The sequence below is a fragment of the Octodon degus genome, unplaced genomic scaffold, assembly GCF_000260255.1.
Source record: "Octodon degus isolate 3935 unplaced genomic scaffold, OctDeg1.0 scaffold00050, whole genome shotgun sequence".
NCBI lineage: Eukaryota > Metazoa > Chordata > Mammalia > Rodentia > Octodontidae > Octodon > Octodon degus.
In genome coordinates, this window is record NW_004524626.1 from 4,711,183 (window position 1) to 4,736,884 (window position 25,702).

Genomic DNA, 25,702 nt, shown 5'->3' on the forward strand with positions numbered 1-25,702 from the left:
TCTCTAATAAATAAATAAATAAATAAATAAATAAATAAATAAATAAAATTAAAAAAAAAAAAGATTGGTGAGGTTGAGGAGCTCAGAAAATAGTCACTTTGCTGTACCCAATCCAATGACAATTCAGAGGATGGAGATGGAAAAAGCAGGATTGGCTTCCCAGCATGATTTTTAGGCCTACTTTAAGCATAAAATAAACTGACCAATGTAACAATCTACACAATGAAAAGGCCATTTCCCTAAGAGTGTGTTGACACTTCAGAGATCAACACATGAAGCCAAGCACCAAGGCTGCCCTACCCTGGCTTGTCTAAGATTAAGATCAAACAGCAAGGAGCCCAATAAAGGAAGCTACCTGCAGTGTCCAGCTGCGTGACCCTGTTGCCCTCCTGTCTGCAACATGAGCACTACTCTACACTGAGCAGAAGACATTCTAGGAGACTCGTGTCAGTTCCAGAAGATCTTGCAGACTAGGACAGATATATACCCACGAAGCATCTGCTAAATGGTAAAGACGAACAGGCCTCTCTTCAGCTAAGCCTAGTGGAACAAGAAACACACTCAGAGCTCCACACTAGGTTAGTGCTAAGAGGGCGAGAACAAGGGGTCACAACACACCGGCAGTAACTGGCAAAGGTGTGTTGTGAACTCAGGGTGAGGGGTGGACACGACACCAGGACAAGGGCTGGAAGATAAACATTCTGTAGAGATCAGGGGAATGGGGATAAAGAGAGGAGGAACCAACAAGAATGCTGACAGGCCTATTGTGGGGCTAGTAAGAGTTTAGGAAAACCTAACTGGAGATACCCCAAGAGCCAGAATCTCTAAAGGAAGAACAGTGATGGAGCATGAAAGGAAGCAATGATGGCAAGGAGCCACAGATAACAGCACCTGTCCAGGAGAAGCAGTGCTTGGGTCACCCCCCCACAGCATCCCATCACCCCACCTGACTCCTCTGTCATTAGGCTTGAGCAAGTAATTCTGTGCTAGAATGTGGACTAGTGCTCAGACTCTCCCAGATGAACCAGCCTCGGAGTCAAGGATTGGAGAAGACTTTAAGCAGAGGTGCATACACTGGAAAGGAGAGAACCACTGAGATGCCAGGTAGCTGGAGACACGGCCACCACTAAAAGCCACATACCATATTCTAAAACCTTCCTACATGTAAGACCTAATGGAGTAGTACTTTTCAGTTTATCTTCCCTTGTAAGCATAATTGCACATAACCTAGAATCTGTAATACCTCCTCCATCCCAAAAGAATTGGTAGCCACATGGGCTGCAACTGCTACTAAACTTCCTTAATCACTTCACAACAGAGCAGAGAGTAGAAGACAAAACCATCAGCAGCTCTGGATTCACTGCTATGCTGGTGGCCTTGAGCCTAAGCCAACTTAGGGACTCCTGAGAAAATGTTAAGCTCTTCAGCTTCTAGTCATCTTTATGGCTATGGGTCCTACAGTGTGGGATACAGATTTTCAAAATGCCCAGATTTAAGAGCTAGAAGCAAATACATGCATCCTTTTCCATGCAAATTTATAGACAAATCCTACTCTCTGGGCATGATGCAACTAAGGAGGTCCCAACACCTCTGAAAGCAGCAAGCAAGGGGATAATGGGTAAATTTAGACTAGAAAGAAGACAAAGTCTGAGATGCCACAAATATCACAACTGCCTTCCAGAAGAGATGGGAAAGATAGCACTACTCTCAGAAACATGGCTCCTCCATAGCACACTCTCCTATCATGGCCTTAAACGGACCCTTCTTGAGCATGGGGTCCATATCTGGTTTAGTCTGGTACCTGGGTGACTGCCAAGCAGCAGCACTTAGCTCAAACAGCTATTGCATGGGCTGACCAGATAGCTCAGCAGACTAAAGGACCTGCTTAGGCAGAGCACAGGGATGGGGGTTTGATCCCCAGCGTCACAAGCCATGCTGGCCCTGCCCCAGAGCTGCACTGAGATGGCGAATGGGACTGGGCATGGTGGTACACACCTCTAATCCCAGTGCTTCGGAGGCTAAAAACAGGAGGCTCACTATGAGTCCAATCTGTACTGAGACCTCAAGGCTATAGCATCATATCTATAGTATGTGCAGCAAGACACTGTAGACCCTGTACTAAATACATTGGAAAGAAAAAACAAAAAAAAGGCTATTGCATGGCTCACATCTCAGTGGCCATAATACAGGTGAAAACCCCATGTTTGGATAGGTTAATCCACTTCCAAGAGAAAAATTCTTTATGAAAGCAGTAGAAATTTGTGAAGAGTAGGTGGCTTGTGATGCTGTGAAGGTGGTCAGTAAAGGACTGGGGTGTAGGGGGCCCACAGATATAAAAATGAGGAAGAGAGCACTGGAATATATTGCTGTGCCTTTCAGTCTTTCCTTTAATAACATAGCTCAAGGGCAGGCCAGATAGCTCAGTAGACTAAAGTGCCTGCTTAGGCAGACAACAGTGGCCAGGGTTCGATGCAGGTGTGCTGTGCCAGCCCCATCCCTGGGGCATCCTAAGACAGTGATTGAAAGGGGCGTGGTGGCCTACACCTGTAATCCCAGCACTTGGGAAGCTAAAAACACGAGAATCACTGAGTCAGATCTACGTAGTAAGATGCTGTACTAAATACAAAAAATTAAATAAAGTAGCTCATACTAGCACTCTTGAGTGCTGACAGAAAAGTTGTTTGAGTTTCACTGTTTCCATACAGTATGTAAGGCAAATACAAAATGTGTGTATCAGATCTAGACAGCATGGAAAAGAGGTACATTTTCTCAAGAGAACAGGGGAGATGCAGGTATCTACCAGTAAATCTGAATGCACTACTGCCACTAGGTGGCTCTTATAAGAACTGCAGTAGAATTAAAAAGCTGGATCACCTTTAAGGAGGAGAAACAGCATTAAAGGGGTAGTCTTCCTTGTGAAGACAGACAACACCAAACTTGTTTCACAGTTTCATCTGCGCAGCCAAAGTCAGAGAAAATAAAACAAGTCCTTGAAACAAAAACCTTTCAACCTGAGAATGCGCTTGAATATCAAGAGCCAGTCCACTCTAGTAATAAACAGCTCACCTAACTTCACTCACAAGGAAACAGTAACAACAGGGCTCAGGTGACCTGTGGGTAGCACAGACCCAGAGATCACTCAAGGCTTTGCAAGCCAGGTGTGAGGAAGCCCAGAGACCTACACTAAAGTACACTTGTGCCTTGTGACAGCAGGTGGCCCAACCCACAGCCTGTTCAGCTCTGTGACCAGAAGCAACCTATGGCCTTGGAAAGAAAACCTATGGCCTTGGTGAAGAAACATCCATAGGGTAAGAACTTATTCTGGTTCACAGCTGTGACAAACTGTTCACTGAAAAAGTATGTGTGCCACCAACTTGAGTCCGGTCTATTCTGGAGAAAAGATCAGCTATGCATAACACACATGCTCTTTTAGCCAAAAGAAAGGAAGTGGAGGGAGCTTCAGTAATTACCTCCAAATGAAACCAGCCACTCTACTTTAACAATAAGTAAATAACCCCAACCTAAACTGTATGCATTGGCCTGAGCTTGAGTGGACTCCTCCAAGGTGCTATGGGCATAATCCTAAGGCAAGTGGAGGTCTGGCCTGCCCTCCCCAGAGCCTTACCTGGAGTTTCCGGGCCATGGCTACTACCTCATGGTCAGGAGGATTATATTTATAGCAGTTGGAGAACATCAATCGAACATCTGCACCAAATTCCTGAGCATCTCGGTATTCACGGGACTCTAGTTTAGACTGGAAAGATGAGACAGTGTTAGCAGTGCCTCCCTATGGTTTTCTTTGTTTTGTTTTTTTGTATTGACACAGTGTCTTGCTGTATAGCACAGACTGGCCTTGAACTCATAGTGATCTTCCTGCCTTAGCCTCCCAAGGGCTGGGATTACAGATATGTGCCACCACGCCCAGCTCTGCCTGTGTTTTGGATCAGGGGTGGACAGTAACAGCAGTGAAAGCACCTGTAGGATGCAGGCTGGGTTTGGAGTGGAGGCGTGCGCAGGCCAAAGTCTCATTTATTATCACTGTGTAGACATGCAGGCTTTTAACACAAGGCTTGAGGCTGTGAATTACCCTGTCAGCGGTGCATGTTCATCCTCTGGGGTCACTGTAACTGGCTAAATTTAGAGCAAAAGGACACAGAATCCTGGGAGGCAGAACTTAAAAACAGAACTGAAGAGAAGATGAAGGCTAGAATGGGTCCAGCCCTGATTTTGTATATCCTTTACTTCAGGACATGGAACAGGATACTTGTCAATGGAACACAGTACCGCTCCCTGCTTTTGACTGTCCCATGTTTGGGCTCCCTTACTCTACTCCCATAAGGAGGAATATGCAAAATGTCTTAAAAAGGATTTAAAACCCTTCTCTGAGAATATTAGCCAGCTCCAACACATAAACCCAGCCACTTCCTACAGCATCTACCAGGTACAAGGTGCCCAGGACTCTGGGTCCTCAGGGAGAGAAAGACTATGTCTTGCCTCTCCTCAGACAAGGGAAGGGAGTAGCACTATTGCCTGCAAACCAAATGAATGAGAGCCATGTTGGGATGAATAGTCTCAAAACACCCAGCAGGTGGCGCTGGGCTCCTCTGGACTGGTGGAAAAATTTAACACAGCTCCGCCAAGTCACTGGCACAGTAGGACAGGGTTTTCTTCCTTTGGTCTAGGAAGAAACCTGGGGAGGTTCTGAAGGTCAGACAGGCCTCTGCCCACTCCTCCCCCAAGGGGGTATGTAGGGTCACCTTGATTGTGCTCATGTCCATAGGGTGCTTGATGATGTCACAGTAGTCATGCAAGCCTAATGCCTCCACATCCACGGGCTTATAGAAAGGCCAAGCATAGGCGGCGTGCTTCTTGGCAAACATCTCCTTGAGAATGCCGCTGCAGCACTTGAGCTGTTCTGAGACCTTGCTGCTCTTCTCTGGTGCTGGATGCTGCTGTGAGTCGGGCACATCTTTCTTTGGGGGCTTTACAGGCCGGGTACTCTCCCGCCGGGGGGGCCCCAACTTGGTGGTCTTGGGCTCTGGAGCCAGTGAGGGTGGCTCATGGATAGAGTCGATGGTGGTGGGGGTGGTGGTGTCTGCTTTCCTCTTCACCCCTTTCTTTGTCTGCCAGGAGCACAGATGTGTTAGGCTCCATGCAAAAGGGGAACCAGTGCAGCTGCCCCTTAAGAGTCACCCTGAAACCAGGTCCTATCTAGGGTCCCAACAATCAGGGACAGAACCCAAAGGCAGCTACAAAGGTGAAGGACAGGACACAAAAGTCCTATCCCACACCTTTCTGCAGCCAGACTAGAGCCTGTAAACATGCACAGTCTAAATTAAAGGCAAGAACCCACAAAGAGGAGAAACATAGTTAGAATTTCTCTGGGTCAGCAGGATACCTGCTTCTGAGAAAGATCTTCCCCACAAATACGTGTCAGTGCCTGAGGGACATAACAAGCTTCAAGTAGTGCATCAGCAAGGATGGGACCGCCTGTCTCTTACAAGCCCTTAAGAGCCTCTAGATGCCCCAGATGCTCACCTTCACAGGCTGTGGGGTGGCCGCAATGATGGGCGGGTGGCTCTGCACAGGCTGGGGGGTGGGAGCAGGTGGGGGTGGTGGTTGAGGGGGTACCGGTGGGGGAGCCTGCAGTGGCTGGGGAGGCACCACTGTCATGACAGGGGTCTGGACGATGAGGTCTGGGGTAACAGCAGGGAAGGGGTGAGGCGTGGCCTGAACAGGTGGAGGATTCTGCTGAGTAGTCTGGGTCTGTGGAGGAGTTGATGCTTGAGTTGTATTTGGTACCGTGGAGACACCAGGCTTTGCTGTCCCTATCAATCATAAAAAGGTTTGATAGTTAGAGGCTGTGCTGATACATGCTGGCTGACCTTGCCCCCTGCCACATACCAGCACACATCTGTATGGTACTATTGCTTCAGAATGTGTGCATGTCCCAGGTATCACCATGCCAAAGCCATCCATCTATCTACCCCAGCACTCAGGGAGCAGCAGCATATCAAGTTTTGTACTTCCTGGGTATCCTAGCCTGAAGGAGAAGACATCTATGCTGGATATTTTCATCAGGACTATGGATGGATAGCAAAGAAATGCTCCTTGGAACATCCAGCCAGAGCTGACCTCATTCCCACAAATGCTGTCAGAAGCCATCCCTGGCCAAGGTTTCTGGAATCTGGCATGATTTTATCCCCTGAAGAGCCACATGTGGACAGCTGCTGCCCTTTATATAACTACCTCAGGCTGTGCTCCTATAGCTGGGTGATCACTCTCAGACAAAAAAGGCTACACGGAATGGCAAAATGAGGGCTCCAGAAATGAGGGGTTATGATGAGGCTTCTCCTATGAGCAGGTAGACCATGGAGTTGGAGCCTAAGGCTAAGATTTGATTGTCACACCCTTCAAAGGTGCACTGGACACCATAGAAAGGTTCAGAAACCCAGCACTCTATAAAAGAAGCCTATCTGTGGGGTTTCCTTGGGCAGTACCTAGGCATTCTGTGAAAAGTAGGAGGTTCTGCTGAGTTTCCCAACTCCCTTCCCTAGGTACTCCCAGAACTGGATCCTAGAAACTGTCACTGTATCTGCCCTGTGCATAGACCAAACACCTGGCCCTAGGAAGCAAGAGCTGAGGTCTTCATATAAGGTTATATGTGAAATCAAAGGGGTGACCTGCAAAACTGGTTCCTCTTGTTCCATGCACCATAGAAGATCTAAATGTACTTGCACTAACACCGCATCAGAATGAGGTGAGAGGCTACAGAAGCCAACATCTCATACCCTCGAAAACATCATCCTTCTCAAGCACAGAGCTACAGAAGGCAGCTATTAAGACATTTTCCTAGACAGAAACATTTCTTTGATAACTCAGCCAACTGGCCTCCAGAATCCTGTGTCAATGGGGTTGTAGGAACAAGGAAGCCAGGACATGAAGAGCCATACAAGAAACACATAACTCACTTTGCTGGAGGTAGGCAAGATTATGACACACAACAAACCTCAAGGCTTTCTATCAGGCCACTCACTAAAACTGCTTCTGATTAGCTTTTTTAGAATGGAAAGGCAAGGCTATAGCTATGTTCAGTGGCAGAGCACCTGCTTAGCAGGTGTGCAGCCCTGGGTTCATCCCTGAAAGACAAAAACAAAGCGAGGGGGCCAGAGCAATAGTTCAGCTAAGCACTTGCTTTGGTAAGTGCAGGGACCTGGGTTCGATCCCCAGTACAACATGCTGCGCCGGCCCTACCCCCAGGCATACTAAGCCAGCCACTGAGACCAGGCTTGATGGTACACAACCCATAATTCCAGCACTGGGGAGGCTGAAAAGAGGATCACTACGAGTCCAGGCTGCACTGTGAGACCCTGTACCAAATGAAGAAGAAGCAGAAGCAAAGGCAGAAGAAGCAGCAGCAGCAGTTGTAGTAGTAGTAGTAGTAGTAGTAGGGAGGCAGGGAAGGGAGAGAAGAGGGGTAGCAGTGGGGTCGGAAGAGAAACCGTCTACAGCAATACAACAAGTGTGGTCAAGGTGAAAATTCAAATAATGTCCAAGTATTTTGAAAAGACTTCTTTTTTCTTTTTTGTGGAGACAGTCTTGCCATGTAACTCAAGCTGGCTGTAACTCTCCATCTTCTTGCCCAGCCTCCTAAGTGCTGGGATTATAGGTATTACACTTTGTTTTTTTGACCCAAGTCTAGGAACACTGTAGAGAAGGCAAGGCCCAGCAACGACTACTTGGAAGACCACAGCATTACAGAACCCTGTGGGGCAGAGCCAATACAGAAACTGATCTTACTGCTCCCAAGCAGCAGCTTCTCAGTAGACTTGTCACCATCTAGGTCCCTGCCTCCCCCACTCCTCAAACTTAAAAAAGAGACAACCCCTTTGCTTGCTATTTCTATACCCTACCTGCATCTTTTCTCCCTCGTCCTCTTCCTTTTGCCTGGACTATCATGATCTCAGTTTCTTCTGTGGGAAGTTCGTTGATTTTCTGTAAGAAGAGCTTCTCCAACGCTTCTGCCATTAAGACGATGTCATCTCCAGGCTGGATGAAGAGACATGTGTGGTAGAGCCAGAAGCTCTCCCCTCCCCGCCTCTGTGGACACCTAAACCACCCCCTCCCCCAATGTGATGCATTATATTTACACGCTTACCCTAATATGGAGCCCAAGGGGCCATGACTATATGCTACTAGGTGCCCCAAGAGGTGCTGACCCAGCATCTATATGCACCTCCTTTCTTATTGTTTAAGCTCTGGCTTGTGTGGAAAACCACTCTGCCTTAAAGTATCTACCAAGTTCAGCCAATCCCTGACAGGGGCCCTCCTTGCTTTAGTTGTAGGTCTCAACTGAATTCACTACAAATGCTTACATTATACAGGACTTTCTCTCATGATTACTTTAGCAGGACTTCAATAATGCTCCCCAACATACCCCCAAGGCAGCTTGGTGGCGTTTGGACAAGGCCCATCTCATACCACTTAATGGGTCCCCCAGCCTGTTACCTTGTCCAGAACATGCTGTTAACACTCAGCTCTGAACCAAGGGCCTAGTTCGTACATTTCACTTCCACCTAAGTGGTGAGAGCTAGGACTTTACAAAACACAGTAAACTTCAAGAAACTCACCTACCCATCTCTTCTGGGCAATTTTACCCACTACACCAGCAGAGGTCAAAAGCTGAGTTCTGTATAGTGTCTCCCTCCAGAGTCGTTATATTTGAAAGGGTTGGTTTTAATCACTTCTGTGGTCTGAACTGTAAACAAATGATCTGGCTTCATGGCCGAGCCAAAAGGTTTGGCTACGGGGTTAGAAGTGGCTCTCAGGTTTACATGTAAGATCAAGGGGATACTCAACTTTATGGCCAAGATTTATCAATGGTCATGTCCACAGTTCCAAGAGAATATGACCCACAGAACAGCTGGGCTCTGCAGCCCACCCCACTATGCCCTCTCTCACACCAATATTTCTGTCTGAGCATACCTCTGCATGACTACAGTTGAGTAGGCTCTTCCTTGACAACTCAATACCATCCCAATGAACTGTCATGGGTAGCCACTGTCTTCCTCACATCTTCTCTATTAGACATGCTCAGGAGCCAAAACCCCAAGGATGCCAGGAACACATACTCCAGGCTCACAAGCCAGCTTAAAATGGCTAGCGTATTCCTCCCAGCTAAAGAAACACTCTCAGTCCAAGGCACAACTGAAGGTCTCATCACCTCCATTTTCAATAGTCTCCTGCTTCAGACTGGAAGCCCAGCTTCTTCTGAATACCCCAACCCTTGTTCCTGGCCTCTTGACCAATCCTCCATCTTCTCTACCTTCTCTTTTCCCGGGGTATCTGGACACCCATCTCCACATCTCACCTTGTTGTAGATGTAACAATTTGTAAACATAGTGTTGAAGTCCTGGATACATTCCTGAGCATTCCAGTAATAGTTGTTTTCCAAGCGCTTCTTTATTGTTCCCATATCCATAGGTGTTTTAATGATCTTATAGTAATCCTAGGAAGGAGAGAGTGCAAAGGCTAGTGTCATCTCGGCAGCTCTCCTGGGAAGGCCAGGTCAGGTCAGCCTGTGAGATTTATTCTAGGTCACCCCACAGGTAAACCCATAGGAGGTATAGCACAGACAGAAGCTATTCTATGGTGTCAGGAAGTAACCACAGAGGAAATCCAAGATAAAGTTTTGATCAGGGAAGGACTCTTAAACAGGTGGCAATATGGAAGGAAAATATACAAGCTGCCAATTGCCCTCTAGTGATTGTTTGTCTTTATTGAAATAGATGGTTTCTTTCATTATCCTTTTTTTTTTGGGGGGGGAAGACACGGGACTAAGGAGGGATTAAACTCATGACCTTGCACTTGCCAGGAAGGCACTTACACCACTGAGCTACCTCCCTGGCAATATATCCTTTCATCTAAATAAATAATGGGGCAAGCACACAACTTTTTTAAAAAAGCAGTTCTTATACAGTAAAACCACCCATAACTGGTCCCATACTATCTCAAATTATACCTGTTCATAAAATAAATTCTTGGTTCACCATGCTTGTGCCCCACTAAACAACTATACACCCTGTAGATCTGTGAAGCATAAAATTAGGCTAGGCATAGTGGCACACACAGGTAATCCCAGCACTTGGTAGTCTGAGGCAGGATCGTTGCAAGTTCAAGATCACCCTGGGCTACAAAGTGAGCTCAAGGCCAGTCTGAACTGCATAGTGCAACCCTGTCTCAGAAAGACAAAAAGCATAAAACTACCTGCTTCATAGAACATCGTTTCTTCCACTTACATGCAGCCTACCACTAAAGATGTATTAGTATTTTCACACAGCTGGACTATCAGGTGAGACATCTTTTGCAATTCTCAGTGGAAAAAAATCCAGCAGGCCAAGTCCACAAACCTTCAGGTCTTATTATTCCCTAAATAGAAGGACCCAGATGGCAGGTACAGATGATTTAAGGCCCTTGAAATCAAATGCTGTACTACACTTACGACTTTCCTCTAAATTCAAACTACTCCAAAAACCAAAGGCTTATTCTCAAAAATACATGAAGAATTTGGGCATAGCTCAAGCAATGCCTGGATGATCATAAAAAGCCACAGAATAGTTCATAAGACACAGCAAGCCCCAATATATTAGTCTAACTCTTGCCTCTAGACTAGACCCAACCAAAGACAGCTAGCTCTCTTTGGCCATGTCCTCCACAAAAAGGCTCCCATAACATCAGAATTAAGTACAAAATAGGCACCTAGGGTTCCAAAGAGCCTGTTGTAAGGAGTACAGACCTACCATTAGGAAGTATAAGGGGCCTGGCTGAAAATGGTGGTGTGTGTGTGTTGGGGGGGAGGGGGGGGGAGGGGGTCATCTGAGTTTCTCTGACACTGAGAAACAAAAAAACTACCCCTTGCATTTAAGAGCTGGCATGGGTCAGGGCTCTGCCCTAGTAAGGGCTGCATGTGCAACAGCCAGACACCCTAGGCACAAGGCCAAGACAATCAAAACTAGACTGTCTATACTATGGTCAGGCTTCCTTTCCAAGCCCATATATATTAGCCCCAATGGAAATATACATTTCTTCCTCTGTCCAAGGTTCCCTAAGGATACTAATCTGTGTTTGCACCAGGCACAGTGGGTTCAAGTGCCTCAAGGGCAAAGAGAACTGTGATAGAGAGCTAAACAGAAGGGAGGTGGGATGAAAGCAGGGTTAGGGAATGGGACTGACAACTGGGGCTGTGGGCTTAGGGCATGACAAGAGGTAGAAACACAGGTGAAGTTCTAGAAGGCCTCAGAAGACAGAAATAGGGGACCTATTTCTTTGGAAAGGAGTGTCTATCAACAGCTCCTGTGGAAGAGGAACTTGAAGCTCATCAGCTCCCAGGAAAACTGGGTGATACTGCTGCTGTTAGACTAGCCCCTCTGAGTCAGCCTACAAAAAGGACTACAGGATGTCTTCGCAGTAAGCAACAACCTTCCTCCTTCTGGGTTCCTCACTCACTCTTCTCTGAAGACATCAGACCAGTCCACCATCAATCAGTTCGTTCCCCTCTCTTGTCAACACTCAAGAGACTGGTGGATCCACACACTGCCAAGAGCAAGGTAATCTCTCTGTTCACTTAGGAGCCCAGCCTCTACTTCAGAGACCCATCCCTAGCTTAATCAGTCATACACGTGTGTTCTCATTGGTCAGTGCTGCTGCTGTGACCTACCCTGGGATTCTATGCTACCTCTCCAGAGATCTCAATTCCTCTAGAGCCCTATTCTCCCTGGTCTTCCCTGGCCCAACCCTCCAAGTCTCTGTCTTCACTTCATTCTCCTACAACAAAATGGTCTCTCCCCTGTTCTAGCTACAATATACATCCCCCTTGAAGCCAATTTTTTGAAAATGGTAGTCTCATACCTGTACCTTCTCAACCACACCATCACAAATCTGTTTTCTACTCCTGTGTCATGTCTTTCTAAGCTCACCAATGGACTCCTAAGGCCAGTATAGCTGTGAGGTCAGATTCTTCATCTCTTTGATAATCCTACAGTAACATGCAGAAACCCAGAGACTGCTGTCATGTGCAGATAATTTTCCTGCCTCCTCTTTATAGTGCCTCCCACTCCTCCCACAAAGCCTCAGAGCACCCTGCATTTCAATCCTAGCTCCTTCTGTCCAAAGGTTCTTTGCATTTTCTTAAAATCATCCTCTACTGTGGACCCTGTACAGCCTAGCTAAAGAGTGGTATAACAAGCTCATCCAACAGCTTATTCTGAGTGGCTTGTAAGACAGACTTGGTCAATAGCCCCTCTTTTGCTCCTACCCTTTCCTGAGCCAGTACACTACCCAGAGTTGTCATACCCCCTCTGGTTGACTCTTACCCCCAAGTTCACATGACATGTGTTAGGTGGATAGACAACACTGGACAATTGTCACACGCACAACCTTCCAGCCAGGAATGTCAGACTAGGGTATCCTTTCTTCATGACTCTGTATGTCAGGTAGATGCTAACACTGTCCCTCCATAGGCTAACCCAACCTGGGTCAGTGGAGGTCACCAACTAATTCTCTTGCCAAAGAATATGGGCCCAGGTACATAAGAGAGGGCAGCTTCGAGACAAGTCCTTGATGCTTTAAAGGAAGCAAAAACTTAAGCATTTTCCCAACTGCTCTCTGATGTTCAGTTAGGGAGATAGTTATGCCTGCAACACATGTGGGCAAATGAAAAGAACTCTAGGGAGAGGGCCAACCCGCCTACTCAGGACAGTTTACATAGATGCAGCCAGGGCCCCTTCTCTCCAGGTCCCCTCCATATATTCCATCACTATGAGTGAATCTGCTGTCTTTTCCCATCCTGTGCTGGTGATGGAGATGACAGTGTTAGTGACTACCAATGCAGCAGACCAGTCCCATCTAGCACAGTCAGAGCAACACATCTACTACTAGCTTGGGGGTTCAAAGAATTTTTTTTTTTTTTTTTTTTTTTTTTTTTTTTTTTTTTTTTTTTTTTTTTGGTGGAACCAGGGATTGAACTCAGGCCCTTGTGCCTTATTCTACTGAGCTATTTCCCCAGCTCCCAGAGACCTCTTGAGAGGGGAAAGGTCTAGGACTGCCAAGCACTCTGAGTTCCGCTTACCTTGGGAATAAAGGTGAATCTGTGTGTTACCCTTTCCTCCTTCTTTCAATCTCTCTTTATACAACTTTCCCCAAGGTCCCAATATCTAAGAAAGCAGTTAGTGTTTAAGCCACTTTCTTCTTTCCCATTCCAATTATCAGGACTACTGAAACCACACAAAAGCCTTGCAGGTGTTGGCAGTCAGAGCTTTCACCACAACTCCAAATCCATCTCTACTCTCTCTTGGAATCTGTCCTCATGAGGAGACAGAGGCACTGGGCCCTGCACAAACTACTCACAGGGAGGTTTAGCTTGACAGCATCCACAGGCTGCTGGAAAGGCCACGCAAACTGATGTTTCCATAGTGTCTTGAGCACCACTCTGAGCAAGTATTGCAGCTGATTGGTCTGCCTCTTGGGCTTGTTGGGGTTGGAGGTCTCTGGAGGGGGAGGGTTGGTGCTGGCTGCGTTGGCTGGCTGTGGTTGGGCCTGGGCCTGCGTTGTAGACATTTGGGAGGTTTCTAGTCCATCCCCCATTACTGGCAGATTTCTCAATCTCGTCCCAGGGCCACTCTCCGCAGACATGCTAATGATCCCATCACATTCTTCACCAGGCACTCTACAAAAAAACAGAAAAGTCCCATCAGAGATGAGGCAGCAGACAGGCACTCCTTGAAATGATACAGCTTCTGGCAGGAAACTTTCAAGGACTAAACTCCCCTGGCAGTGACTGCATAAGTCAGCAGAATCATTGTAAACTGTAGCTGTAAGTGCAAGGGCTCTAATATCTTTTCTTCTCCAAGACTCACCATCTCGCAGGGAAGTGAGAGATCACCTCCCAGTAGTGAGGAACAGGCATGGGGTGACAGCCAATCAGGAGTCAACAGCTTATTGGGTGCTATGGAGCTTATGGTGGAGAAGGTATAATAAAGCCATGATTCACAAATCTGCACACTCTTTTTCCCACCTGCAAGCATTCAGTAAACAATGCCTTGAGTGGGAGGTTTGTAAGCCCTCTGAATTTGGTATTCACATTCAATTCTTGTTTGTACTTTGGCTCATCAAGCACTGGGACAAATCAGTAATTTCACTGATGACCCATGCAACCTCTGCTGAGGATTCAGTGTATAGCTTCAGTCTTAGAACATTTGTCTCAGCAGCTTAATGCATGCATGTTGATCAAAGAAATCATGTAAGATTACTGCCGATTAAAAGACAGATCCATAGGCCAAGTGTGGTGCACACACCTGTAATTCTAGCACTCAGGCTGAGGTAGGAGGATCGCTACAAGCTCAAGGCCAGCCTGAATTGCACAGCAAAACTATCTTAAAAAGATAAAAATGAAGGGGCCGGGGAGATGGCTCAGTTGAATAAGCGCTTCCCTGGCAAGTGCAAGGACCTGAGTTCAAGCCCGGGCTCCACAAAAAAAAAAAAAAAGATAAAAATGAATGATCCATGTTGGGGGACTGTCCTGCTACAAGGCTGTATATGGTTAGATATCTGGACTTATGTGTAAACATAAGAATTATATAATTCTTTATGCCTATTTTTAAAATATATTCTAATTTTTAAAATGTTTTTTCATCATATTCTGTAGGGACTTAAAGTTCAACATATCAATACTTGATAGAAAATACCTGTTCCATGTTATGCCTAAGATGTTTGATATTCAGACAGATAGTGAGGTTAAGCTTAACAGCCTAGGTTGTATGGCAGTAACAATAAGCTTCTCTTCTGGAGGGTTAACAACCTAAGTTTGCAGACCAAAATTAGAGAAAAAGGAGAGCCGCAAGGAAAGCCAACATTTTGGCCCCAGCCTTCCAAGGTCAATTAAGACTCAGGACATATGAGAACTTGTATTGTAATGTCATGTAACTCAGTAGTGTCCCAAATTTTCTGATCAAGGAGATTATGGGGCCAAAGAGGAAAGTGATCGATAATGTAGAGTGTGCCTAAGGAGAGTCACATGGAGAGAAAACATTCTCTCAGGCTTTCACAGAGAGCATATTGGCCAAGCAATGGCCGTGACTCATCCACATGGCTGACACGGACAAAGGATCTACAATCTGAGGTATAGGATCTCAGGATAAATCCTGAGGGGATTTGACTGACCTTATCAGATCCAAAAGCTACAACTCTTGTTGTATAGGTCTTGCTTTATCTTGGTCTTAACCAACCAGCAGAAAAATACAAAAATGAAGTATAAGAAGTAAAGCCATGCTGTTATGTTGAGCTGTAGGGGACTCAGGTCAACAATTTCAGACACTTCCAGTCAAGCAGAAGACCCAATACTATTATGGACTACAGGACTCTTTTAGAATATTTTGCTGAGTTAACACAGCTATAATATTCAAATAATGGAACTAAACAAAAAAAAAGGGGGGATACAGCTAAATGTCCATTTTGTATCTGAGTATTCAAAATGGTTAGGATAGATATATAGTTGCATTCTCTTAATGGATACAGGATCTGTTCTAATAGTGTTTGTAAATAGAATATCATGTCTGCATCTTGTACAGCAAATAACCAGTAGGAAGAGTATGCAATGTGTTAATTACTGAAACTGTCCTACCAATTTGATTTGAAACTGTCTCATTGCTATTTGTTTCTCAACAAAATTATGGAAAAAAAAAAATGAATGATCCACATCCAGCCTACCCTTCTATTAACCAGAAAGGGGCAACAAGACTTGGTTGTCAGTGCCCCATTATATCCTCCAATCCCTCCCCCTCAACAACCAATGAATGCTGAAGGCACTATTCAAACCCTGTCACAAGTATTCTCAAAAGGACAAGTTTGCATTACCAGTCCAGTTATTCCAATGAGACAAACTACAAGACATACAACTACAGTTTGGGGATATATAAAGTTCTAAAGGCAAACTGCCTTCCTGAAACTCAATAACCCACCCTCTACTTACAAGGCCTTACAGTTTCCATGCTGTTAATGAGAAAAGAAAAGGGGAAGGGTTGGGGAGAGACACACAACAAAAATCCAGATACTCAAATGTGAACTGAGGGCTGGGGATATATAGTTCAATGGCACATGCACCTTTTTGGCAACTGTAAGGTCCTGAGTTCAATTCCTGTTGGAAAAAAAAAAAATACACACACAACCCACAGATCAAATTTGAAGTGACCATTTGCACTCTTTTTGTGCCCTGCCTACTTATGACATCTTTTTGCAAGCGAGAAAAAAATACTACCTACCAGCAGCTGGGGCTGCCTGTATTTAACAAGCATCTCTAGGAATCAACCTGGGAGTTTAGTGGCAATAAGAAAACTTTCTGGCTGAGAAAAGCAGCCAAGGGCGGGCTTTCAAAAAGCAGAGTTGTATGACCACTGGCAGACAGGCAGAGGAACAAGAAAAGGCAGAGGAACAAGAAAAGGCAGGGGAGGCTGGCTCACTCTGTTGTAGCTTTCATTCTGAAACATCCTTGAACACTGTGAGTGGGTCAACAATCAACTTTATACCTAGGCACTTGAGTTGCTGATTGTTATAATTCAGTCCAAGTGTAAATTAAACCAAGGATGACAAACTTCTTTGCCAACATAGTTCTGACAGACTGAATTATTTTTTTTATTACATTATTTATTTTTAATATTTATTTATTTATTTGTGTGTGTGTGTGTGGCCAGCCAGCTCAGCCCACCAGGGGGCGGGGCTGGCTGGCATGTGGTGCTGGGGGATTGAACCGCGGTCTCTTGTGTTTTGCTCAGCTTGTTCTAAGTAGGTGCTTTAGACCACTGAGCCATCTCACCAGCCCAGACTGAATTATTTTTAAAAGCACCACCTTGCTACAGAACACAACTCAGTCTATCATTGGGGTCCATGGAGAGCTAGACCTCAGGCATGAGGCAGGCTAGCATGTCCCCACACCATGGTCCTGGCTGCAGGGTGAGCATGAAGGCTGAGGAGAAAAACATTTTCAGAAAGCCTCTTCCTCTTCCATGGTTCTCTGGTTGACTAAAGGTACAGTTATCAACACTAGAGAACACATGAAGAAAGCCTGCTTTAAGGAAAAGGCAGGCAAGGAGAGGGGTCTATCTGAGAGCAGCTCAAGACTAGTTACTACAAAGATTCTGAAGCAGGCAAGGAACAAACTGTAACTCAGGAATCAACAAATGATTAATGATAACAAAAACTATTAGTATGGCTCATAGCTCCAATATAAGAACAAAATCCTTGTTTCAAGAGAAAGGGATTTGTTCTTTTTTTTTTTTTTCCCAATCCAAGAGAGATTTAAGGATGCTTTTTGAAGGCAAGGTTGTAGCTCAGTGGTAAAGTCCTCATCTAAGCAAGTATGAAGGCTAGGGGGTTCCACTTGCAACTCCACCTTTGTGATGTTTTTTGTCTAGGTATCTGCCCCCTCATGCAGTCACTGGGGCAGGCTTCTAGAGTTTGTGATTAATTCATGATCCACCAGCCCTGGAGCAGAATAGCCTGAATACAATATAGGTTAGGGAGAGAGGCTTGCTAGCTGCCCCAGCTGCTGCCCCCTCCCTTTGCTCTTTGCTGTTTTCTGCCATGAACTACTGCCCTGTCATGTGCTATTCTGACGTACAGCCAGCAGAGTATGGACTGAAACTTCCACTAACTGAGCTAAATAAACCTTTCTTTCCCTAATTTTGGGTGTTGGGTCTTGTCCCAGCAATGAGGGAAAAGAAACTAAGACAACCCTCTTCCTTCCTCACAAAACCTGAGAGGAGAGGGATGAAATTGTGTATACAAATAACCAAAAAAAAAAAAAAAAACCAGAGTAATCTGTTGTACCTTTACCTCACAGGAGAGGCTGTGGTATAGCAGCCACTGCTGAACAAAGATTTAGTGATATGTGAACATGTCCAGGATGCCAGTTTAGAACCCACAATCTGCACCAGGCATTCCCAAGCTTTGATGAGAAAGGTAGCAACCTATGGGAGCTTGTTTTCCCTGGAGGACATCCTGCTCACCAAGCTTAGACAGATTACTTAATAAAACCCGGGAGCTTCTTAAATGTGAAGCCTTGTCTTGGTATTGCTCCCCACAAAGGGTATCAGAGATAGGGAGGGAGCATCAGGAGCTCCCTCACAAACTGTCACCTTGCATCACAGCACAAATTTAGGACCAAGATAGGGCACTGTCCTGAAGCAACTTTACTTGAGGGTGGGCTTAGTGATTTTCATCACAAGAGTCTAACAGGCACCCAGCTATCATCACACTCTGATAATTTCTTTAACCATCACCCGTTTTGTTTCATGCTGCAGACAGAACCCAGGGCCCTGTGCATGCTAAACACATGCTCTGCAACTAAATTCCTGCATCTTACTCCTGCAGAGGTTTTTAAAGGCTGAAATCTGATCAGGTAGGCCTGTTCCATTGGTCCCCCATCCTATGGGGGTAATTTTGGAACAAGAAGTAACTGTTGGAGATGGTGAGATGGCTCAGTGGTCTAAAGCACCTAAGCTAAGCAAAGCACAGGGATCGCGGTTCAATCCCCCAGCACCACATGCCAGCCAGCCTCGCCCCCTGGTGGGCTGAGCTGCCCCCCCAATACATAAATAAAAAATTAAAAAAAAAAAAAAAAAAAAAGAAGTAACTGTTGTGTAAAACTACAATAGTGCCTGAAGCAGGGACTGACAGACCACCTGGAGGGAGGGAATTACATATGCACCTGGGGTGGGCACACACCAGTGAAAAAGAGAGGACCACATACACAGCCATGGAGAAAGAACACCCACAGGCTGGGGGTAGGTGTGAACTTCAGAAACACTGCACGGGAGAGAACAGAGGAGAAGGATGAGTCCTGACCTGCACTAATCACATGGAAGTGTGACTCTGTGTATATGTACACACCTGACAGCATATCATTCTTGACCAGAGAGGCGTAGCATAGTAGGGCAGGCTACCCAAAGAGACTGGCAGGAGGCAGTGCCCCTTGCAGCCTGTAAAACTATTTGCTTTCATCCTGGGGTGACCAGAAGAGATAATTCCATCACTAACAGGAAAGACCACAACCTCAAGAGAAGGGTTCACAGCCACCTTCAAAGAGACATACCAGAGCCTGGAGTAGTGCTGTGGAAGGATTTGTTTAACTGTGTTCCAAAGCCAGTAGGTTGTTTTGTTTTTTTTTTTTTTTAAAGTAGGTCTTACGTGGAGGATGCACTGGGCTTGAGTTTTCTTCCTTTCGTTCTCATCCTGGTTTTGAGGAGGAAAGCCCTAGTTTGAAGTAGTACAGTGGCTATACTACGAGGTGTTACCAGTTAATTTTATTACCCTGAGAGATTTTAAGAACTTAACTTTATTCTCAAGGCACTTAATTTCATTTTACTGTAGCTTTTAGCCTCTTTCAAAGTAGGTGTACTATTAAGGAAACACAACCAATTTAATAAAGAATGAGCCTACAAATATCAAGTCAGGACTGGAGTGAAATGACAGTGGTTAGGGCACAAAGTACAAGAAAACGCTGGGTAACCTGGACAGTGTTAAGTAAGGAACAGCACTGCACAGAACAAGTGGTGCTGGCAGGGGTTTAAGGATTCCTGGAGTCTATATCAGCCACTGAAGGGGAACCTTGCAGGTACTGGAGAAGGAGGAAATGGGGGTGGAAGGCATAGTGAAGAATAAATAAAGATGTGTCTTCTGGGAGGTGAGATCAGACTTCTACATAGCAGCTTAGGCAAAGTTCAGCTGGTGCTGTGTGTGGAGCATGTGTCAGGTGGCAGGTAAGTTGAGGGTCCCCACTAAGAGAAGCTCTGGCCCTAAGGTAGAGGAGCAGATAGGCAGCAAGGACACAAACTATACTGGGCACAGCCACCTTCTTCCCAGGATGAGGAAGCAGTCCCTGAAAATTTCCATTAGACAGTAACATTTTGGAAATCTCCAAGCAATGTCCCTGAGGCAAGAAGAAAGCCACAATAGCCAATTTCTGGAGCTTTTGGGCTGGCTGCACCTTCTCGATAGTAAAAAGTCAAAGGACAGGGGGCTCTTGTATGCTCCAACTGGGTTGATGCCTACCTTTCTTCATCTTTAAGCCAGGGCCAGACAGGCCAAAGCAAACTTTTCTGTTTACTAGACAGATTGAGATTCCTCCGCATAACAAACAACACCACCCACCAAAAAAACAAACAAAAAAACCCTTTTCTTTTGCCTCATCTTAAACCACTACAAACACTGAGCTGCCCCTCCTAGGCAGACTGCTTCCGTATGACACACAGTAACCTTTTCAATTTTTACAGCTCTGCTTCTGGCCTCATTGACTCTTTAAAATGGGCTTGGAAAGAAGGGAAATGTAAAGCATGGAGCCTGTCACCAATATAGCAAAACAAAATAAACACACACACACACACACACACACACACACACACACACACAAATCAAACCCAAGCCCAAGAGACACATATGCATGCAAAGACTGAAGTGAATTCCATAAGGAAAGAAATTGATGGGCCGGCGAAATAGCCCAGTGGTTTAAAGTGCCTGCTTAGGCAAGCTCTGGCAGGCGCAGGTGACACCACAAGCCAACACACTGCCTCGCCAGCCTCACTCTCTGGGTGGGCTGAGCCGGCAAAGCAAGCAAGCAAGCTGAAGGCTGTAAACTCAATGAGCAGGCAACACATAAGGGATTGGCCTAAGAGTCACAAGCACCTCAATTTCTCTTAAGAGGATCTCAGGACAATCTCCATTAAGTGACACACATAACGACCCCCATGATGGATGTCACCAGGTAATGAGGCCTGAGCCAGAGGGTAACAATGTATTTATTTCCTGGCACTCCTGTACAGCCTGGCACCTACACTGCCTACCTCTAGTGATTTACAGACTGACCTACCATAAAGATTTTATCCCCAGACATCCTGTATTTTGTGGTTCAGTCTTCCCAGCACATAACTACAGGAAAGTAAAATGTTTAAGGAACCCCAAGAACTCATTCTTGAGCTGGAAGTACAGCTCAATGGCAGAGCACTAATTCAGCATGCACAAGCCCTGGGTTCCATACCCAGCAACACACACACCCAACTCTTGCTTACTCAACTGAAAAAAAAAAAAAACATAAGGAAAACCAACCAGAAAATCTAGCCTCTCATAGGTCAAGGAAGAGGGCTCCGTGAGCTCTACAAGACAGCCAGAAGACTCTGAGGCACAGAGCTGATTAGGTCAGCCTCCTTGCTAAATTCTTCCCATAGTGGTCACCCCACACTGTCCCGACCCCCTAGTATCAAGGTTCCAAATTGCACAGCCTCCCAGCCATCTGTTACCCCTACTGTGAGGACACATAGGTGGGCAGGCTGTGATGCCCCAACCAGCACCAGGTGTTTCTCCCATCTCCATCTAGCAGCTCCTGATCAGCCCTGAGGGCAGCCAGCCTCACAGTGATTTCACTCTGAGCACAAGGAAGTCACAGCCTACAGTGACAATACCTAGGTTATCATCCTGGGGCTTCCACTTTAGGACTAGTACTTCTGGAAGTGAAAAGCAAAGCAGCTCTCATGCTGACAGTGTAGCAGGCCTGCATATCCATCAGTGGATGTGATGCCCCACTGAGTAATTAAGTAATACTTGGACATCTTTGAAGAATACAAAGGTTGTTCTGGACAGGGAGAGAGGCTTGAACTGACATGGAGGAAAAGTGTTACATCTCTGAAGAAGAGACAGGGTAAGACTGGGAAGGGGAAGGACTGGGTACATGTTCCCATGGTGAGTGAAGCAAGCAGAGACAGGACTCCCAAACAACGCAGTAACAGCTCAGGTAAGGACACAGGCCAGTGGTGTTGAACCTATGGTAAATGTGCCACAGTGGGCTGTTCCTTATTATTTGAAAGCTCTAAAAGTTTTGCCATCACTGCTACCAACAAAAGAGGTCAACACATGTAAAATGCTAGCAGGGGGACAGGTGGGATTCTTGACATTGTTTCTTAATTTTTTTTTATTTGTATTTATTTATTTGAGAGAGAGAGAGAGAGAGAGAGAGAGAGAGAGAGAGAGAGAGAGGTGTGTGTGTGGCCAGCTCAGCCCACCAGGGGGTGGGGCTGGCCGGCATGTGGTGCTGGGGGACTGAACCACGGTCCCTGATGCCTTGCCAAGCTTGTTCCAAGTAGGTGCTTTAGACCACTGAGCCATCCCTCCAGCCCCTTGACATTGTTTCTAACCAAAGTTTTATATCTTAAAAAAAAAAAACAAAAAAAAAAAAACACTGCTCTTTCCATTCTCATTTTCGTTGGGAGTGGCTGAAGCTGAAAATCAGTCATACCTGGACTAAGAACCAAGCCAGCCAGACAGCATCAGGAGTTCCTTGAGCTATGTAAACAAGCTGTTCCATCTTGCAAGCTGAGTGGTAGGCAGAGAGGCTGAAATCAACATCAACCTCCAAGTATAAATAAATGCTCAAGGGCTATTTTCCAGTCCTCTTTTTCCACTGGTTAAGAGGCCTTCACCAGACCTCAACTTTTCTGTCTTTATTTGTTAAATCCACTCCCTGTTTTTCCTCCAAAACTACCAAGAGCTGTGCCAGTTTGAAGCAATTCTGACTTGTAGACAAGAAGCAGGCCACCTGTCACTATGCTGACACCAATGAAGGTCAAGGTACAGTAAGAGAATTTTCATCTTATTGTTTCCAACCCCAAGAGGCTGAATGATCCAACTGGATATTCTATTTTCACATCTACTCCTAAAGAAGTCCTGGGACACAAATTTCCAGTTTAGAGCAGTAAGAAAAAGATGACACTTAATATAGCCATGGCGCCCCACAATGCTACAGAAAAACCAGAAGGGCCCTGCAGTAACTATGAACACAAAACCACCAATAATTTCAATGTTAGACTGCACTACCATATTCTTTCCCCATAATTTTATTGAGAAACAAATAGCAATGAGATAGTTTCGAATCAAATTGGTAGGACAGTTTCAATAATTAACACATTGCATACTCACTTTCTAGTGGTTAATTGCTGTACAAGATGTGGACATAACCTATTTACAAACACCATTAGAACAAATCCCTCTACTCATTAAGAGGGATTAATCCTATCTATCCTAACCATTTTGAATAGACAGATACAAAAATAGACATTCATCTGTATCCCCTTTTTTAAAAGTTCTGTTATTTGAATATTATAGGTGTGTTAACTCAGCAAAATATTCTAAAAGAGTCCAGTAGTCCATAATAGTATTGGGTCTTCTGCTTCACTGGCAATGTCAGAAATTGTTGACCTGAGTCCCCTATAGCTCAACATAACAGCATGGCTTTACTTCTTATACTTCGTTTTTGTACTTTTCTGCTGGTTGGTTAAAACCAAGATAAAGCAAGACCTATGCAACAAGAGCTTTTGGGTCTGATAAGGTCAGTGAAATCCCCTCAGGATTTATCCTGAGATCTTGTACCTCAGATTGTAGATCCTATGTCGGTGTCAGCCATGTGGATGATGCACTACCATATTTCTTTTGACAATGACATACACTGAAGCTTGGTATTTAGCAGTTATAATAAAAAATATATATAAAATCAACAGGAAATGCGGACAGCAGTATGCAACAGACACATCCCACTAGGAAGTAACCATGGTTCTGTAAGAATAAAATAACATTGGGACTGGGGAGATAGCTCAGTAGACTAAGCATTTGCCTGGCAAGCACAAGGGCCTGAGTTCAATCCCCAGTTCCACCAAAAAAAGAATAAAATAACATCTTTTCAAGTTATGTGTTTCATATTTTCAACAGTTATACAATTATTGCAACATCAGTACTTATTCAGTCTTTTAGACCTTGCTACCTAGTAAACAAAACTTCAGTAGACCTAGAAGCATGGGGGGGGGGGGAATAAAAAAACAAAAACTTAGATACTTTAGGATGCTATAAACCAGAAATATAGATAATGTCTGGGTCCTGAAAATTAAAAAAAAAAAAGTTTTTCTACATTCACAGGCCTCTGACTAAACATGACTGCTTTTCAAGCATATTCATTTGTTGCCAGGTGGAGGTGGCACAGGCCTATAATCCCAACACTTGGGAGGCTGAGACAGGAGGATCACCTGAATTCCAGACCAGCCTGAACTGCATGGTGCAATACTGTTGGGGGTGAGATGGGGTGGTGGTGTAAAAAGGCACTTACTGTTATCAACTCACTACTTCTTTTAATAGGATAGGGCTGGGGATATAGTTCAGCAGCATAGCACCTACCTGACACATGTAAGGTCCCGAGTTTAATTCTGGTGCGTGTACACACACACACACACACACACACGCACGCACGCACACACGCACACACACACCAGTATTACATAACTGCAGGCAACATCAATGAAGTTTTCTAACTCTACAGAAAATATTGTTTCTTTCGCTATCCTTAAACTTGTTTGTAATTTTGACAGTAGTACAGACAAATTAAGAAGCCTAAAGATAGAAAAATTGTATTTTGGGCTAGGGATATAGCTCAACACCATAAGCACCTGCCTGGCAAGTGTAACATCGCAGAGTTAAATCCCCGAGGGGGTGGGAAAAAGAAGGCAGCAGGCACGCACCTTTACCAAATCAGTGGCATTAGTGCCTTCCTGGCAAGCACAAGATCCTGAGTTTACCCAGAACAGATGATGATGATGACGATGATGATGATGATGATGATGATGATGATGATGATGATGATGATAAAAAATGCCTTTCACAAATTCGAAACAAGTTCAGAAAGCTTGAGTTATGACAGAGTTCCTACTTAAGAAAAACTATGTGGCAGCAAACCCTCAAGTTCTGGTTCTCTCATTCCTCTATTACCATCAGCTCAACTCTGCATGGGTTTCCTTCCTGGAATTTGGGGAGTGAGGTTTGTTTAGAGGGGGAGATGCAGACAGCAAGCAAGGCAATTCTGAGACTCTAAGGGCAAGTAAACCAGAGCAGAAAAGCGAAAGAACACACACAACTGAAAATCAGCTGCACTGACTGACACAAGGAGATTCAGTTTCCAGCTCTGTCCATTCCAAGAAACTGAGTAAACCAGCTACACTTACTCTACCTAAAGTTCTTCTGGTCTCCCGGTCCACTTTAAGTCCACTGAAAGTTTAGGGGCTGGGGAGATGGTGCAGTGGAATAAGCGCCTGGCAAGCACAAGGGCCTGAGTTCAATCCCTGGTTGTGTCTAAATAAATAAACAAATAAAGTGCCAGGATTAGTTCAGACCCATCTTCCTCAAGTGACAGTACATGGGCAGCAAGAGAAATAGAAGCAACTGTAAAGACAAATGTTAATAAAACCAAAGCTTTCAGGCTGGGAAGATGGCTCAGTGGAATAAGCACTTCCCTGGCAAGCACAAGGGCCTGAGTTCAATCCCCCGTTACACCCCCCCCAAAAAAAGAAGTTAAAAAAACCCAATGCTTTCTTATTTTTCTCATAAAACACAGTAACCATTCTTAGCAGAACTTTACATGTCATCACCACATGCATTTTTGGAAAAGTACACAAAAGCTTGGAAAAAAAAAAGTTGCCAAGGCTCATACTGCTTTCTCACCTGATGTTCTATGTTGAGCACTTCACTTCTTTTTTTTTAGTATTTTTTTTTTACATTTATTTATGTGTGTGTGTGTGTGTGTGTGTGTGGCCAGCTCAGCCCACCAGGGGGCGGGGCTGGCTGGCAT

General features: G+C 45.1%; 1 protein-coding gene across 2 annotated transcripts in view; it reads right to left on the reverse strand.

Moving 5' to 3' along the window:
* Brd4 (bromodomain containing 4) overlaps positions 1 to 25,702 on the reverse strand; it is a 105,537-nt gene that overhangs the window by 21,828 nt on the left and 58,007 nt on the right. For both annotated transcript variants that reach the window (XM_004632630.3, XM_004632631.2), the window contains exons 2-7: positions 13,405 to 13,723; positions 9,371 to 9,508; positions 7,914 to 8,049; positions 5,539 to 5,828; positions 4,758 to 5,123; positions 3,626 to 3,754 (exon numbers count right to left, since the gene is read on the reverse strand). In XM_004632630.3, the coding sequence (XP_004632687.1) occupies positions 3,626 to 3,754; positions 4,758 to 5,123; positions 5,539 to 5,828; positions 7,914 to 8,049; positions 9,371 to 9,508; positions 13,405 to 13,689 (1,344 nt within the window). In that variant the 5' untranslated portion in view covers positions 13,690 to 13,723. The remainder of the gene's footprint in view (positions 1 to 3,625; positions 3,755 to 4,757; positions 5,124 to 5,538; positions 5,829 to 7,913; positions 8,050 to 9,370; positions 9,509 to 13,404; positions 13,724 to 25,702) is intronic.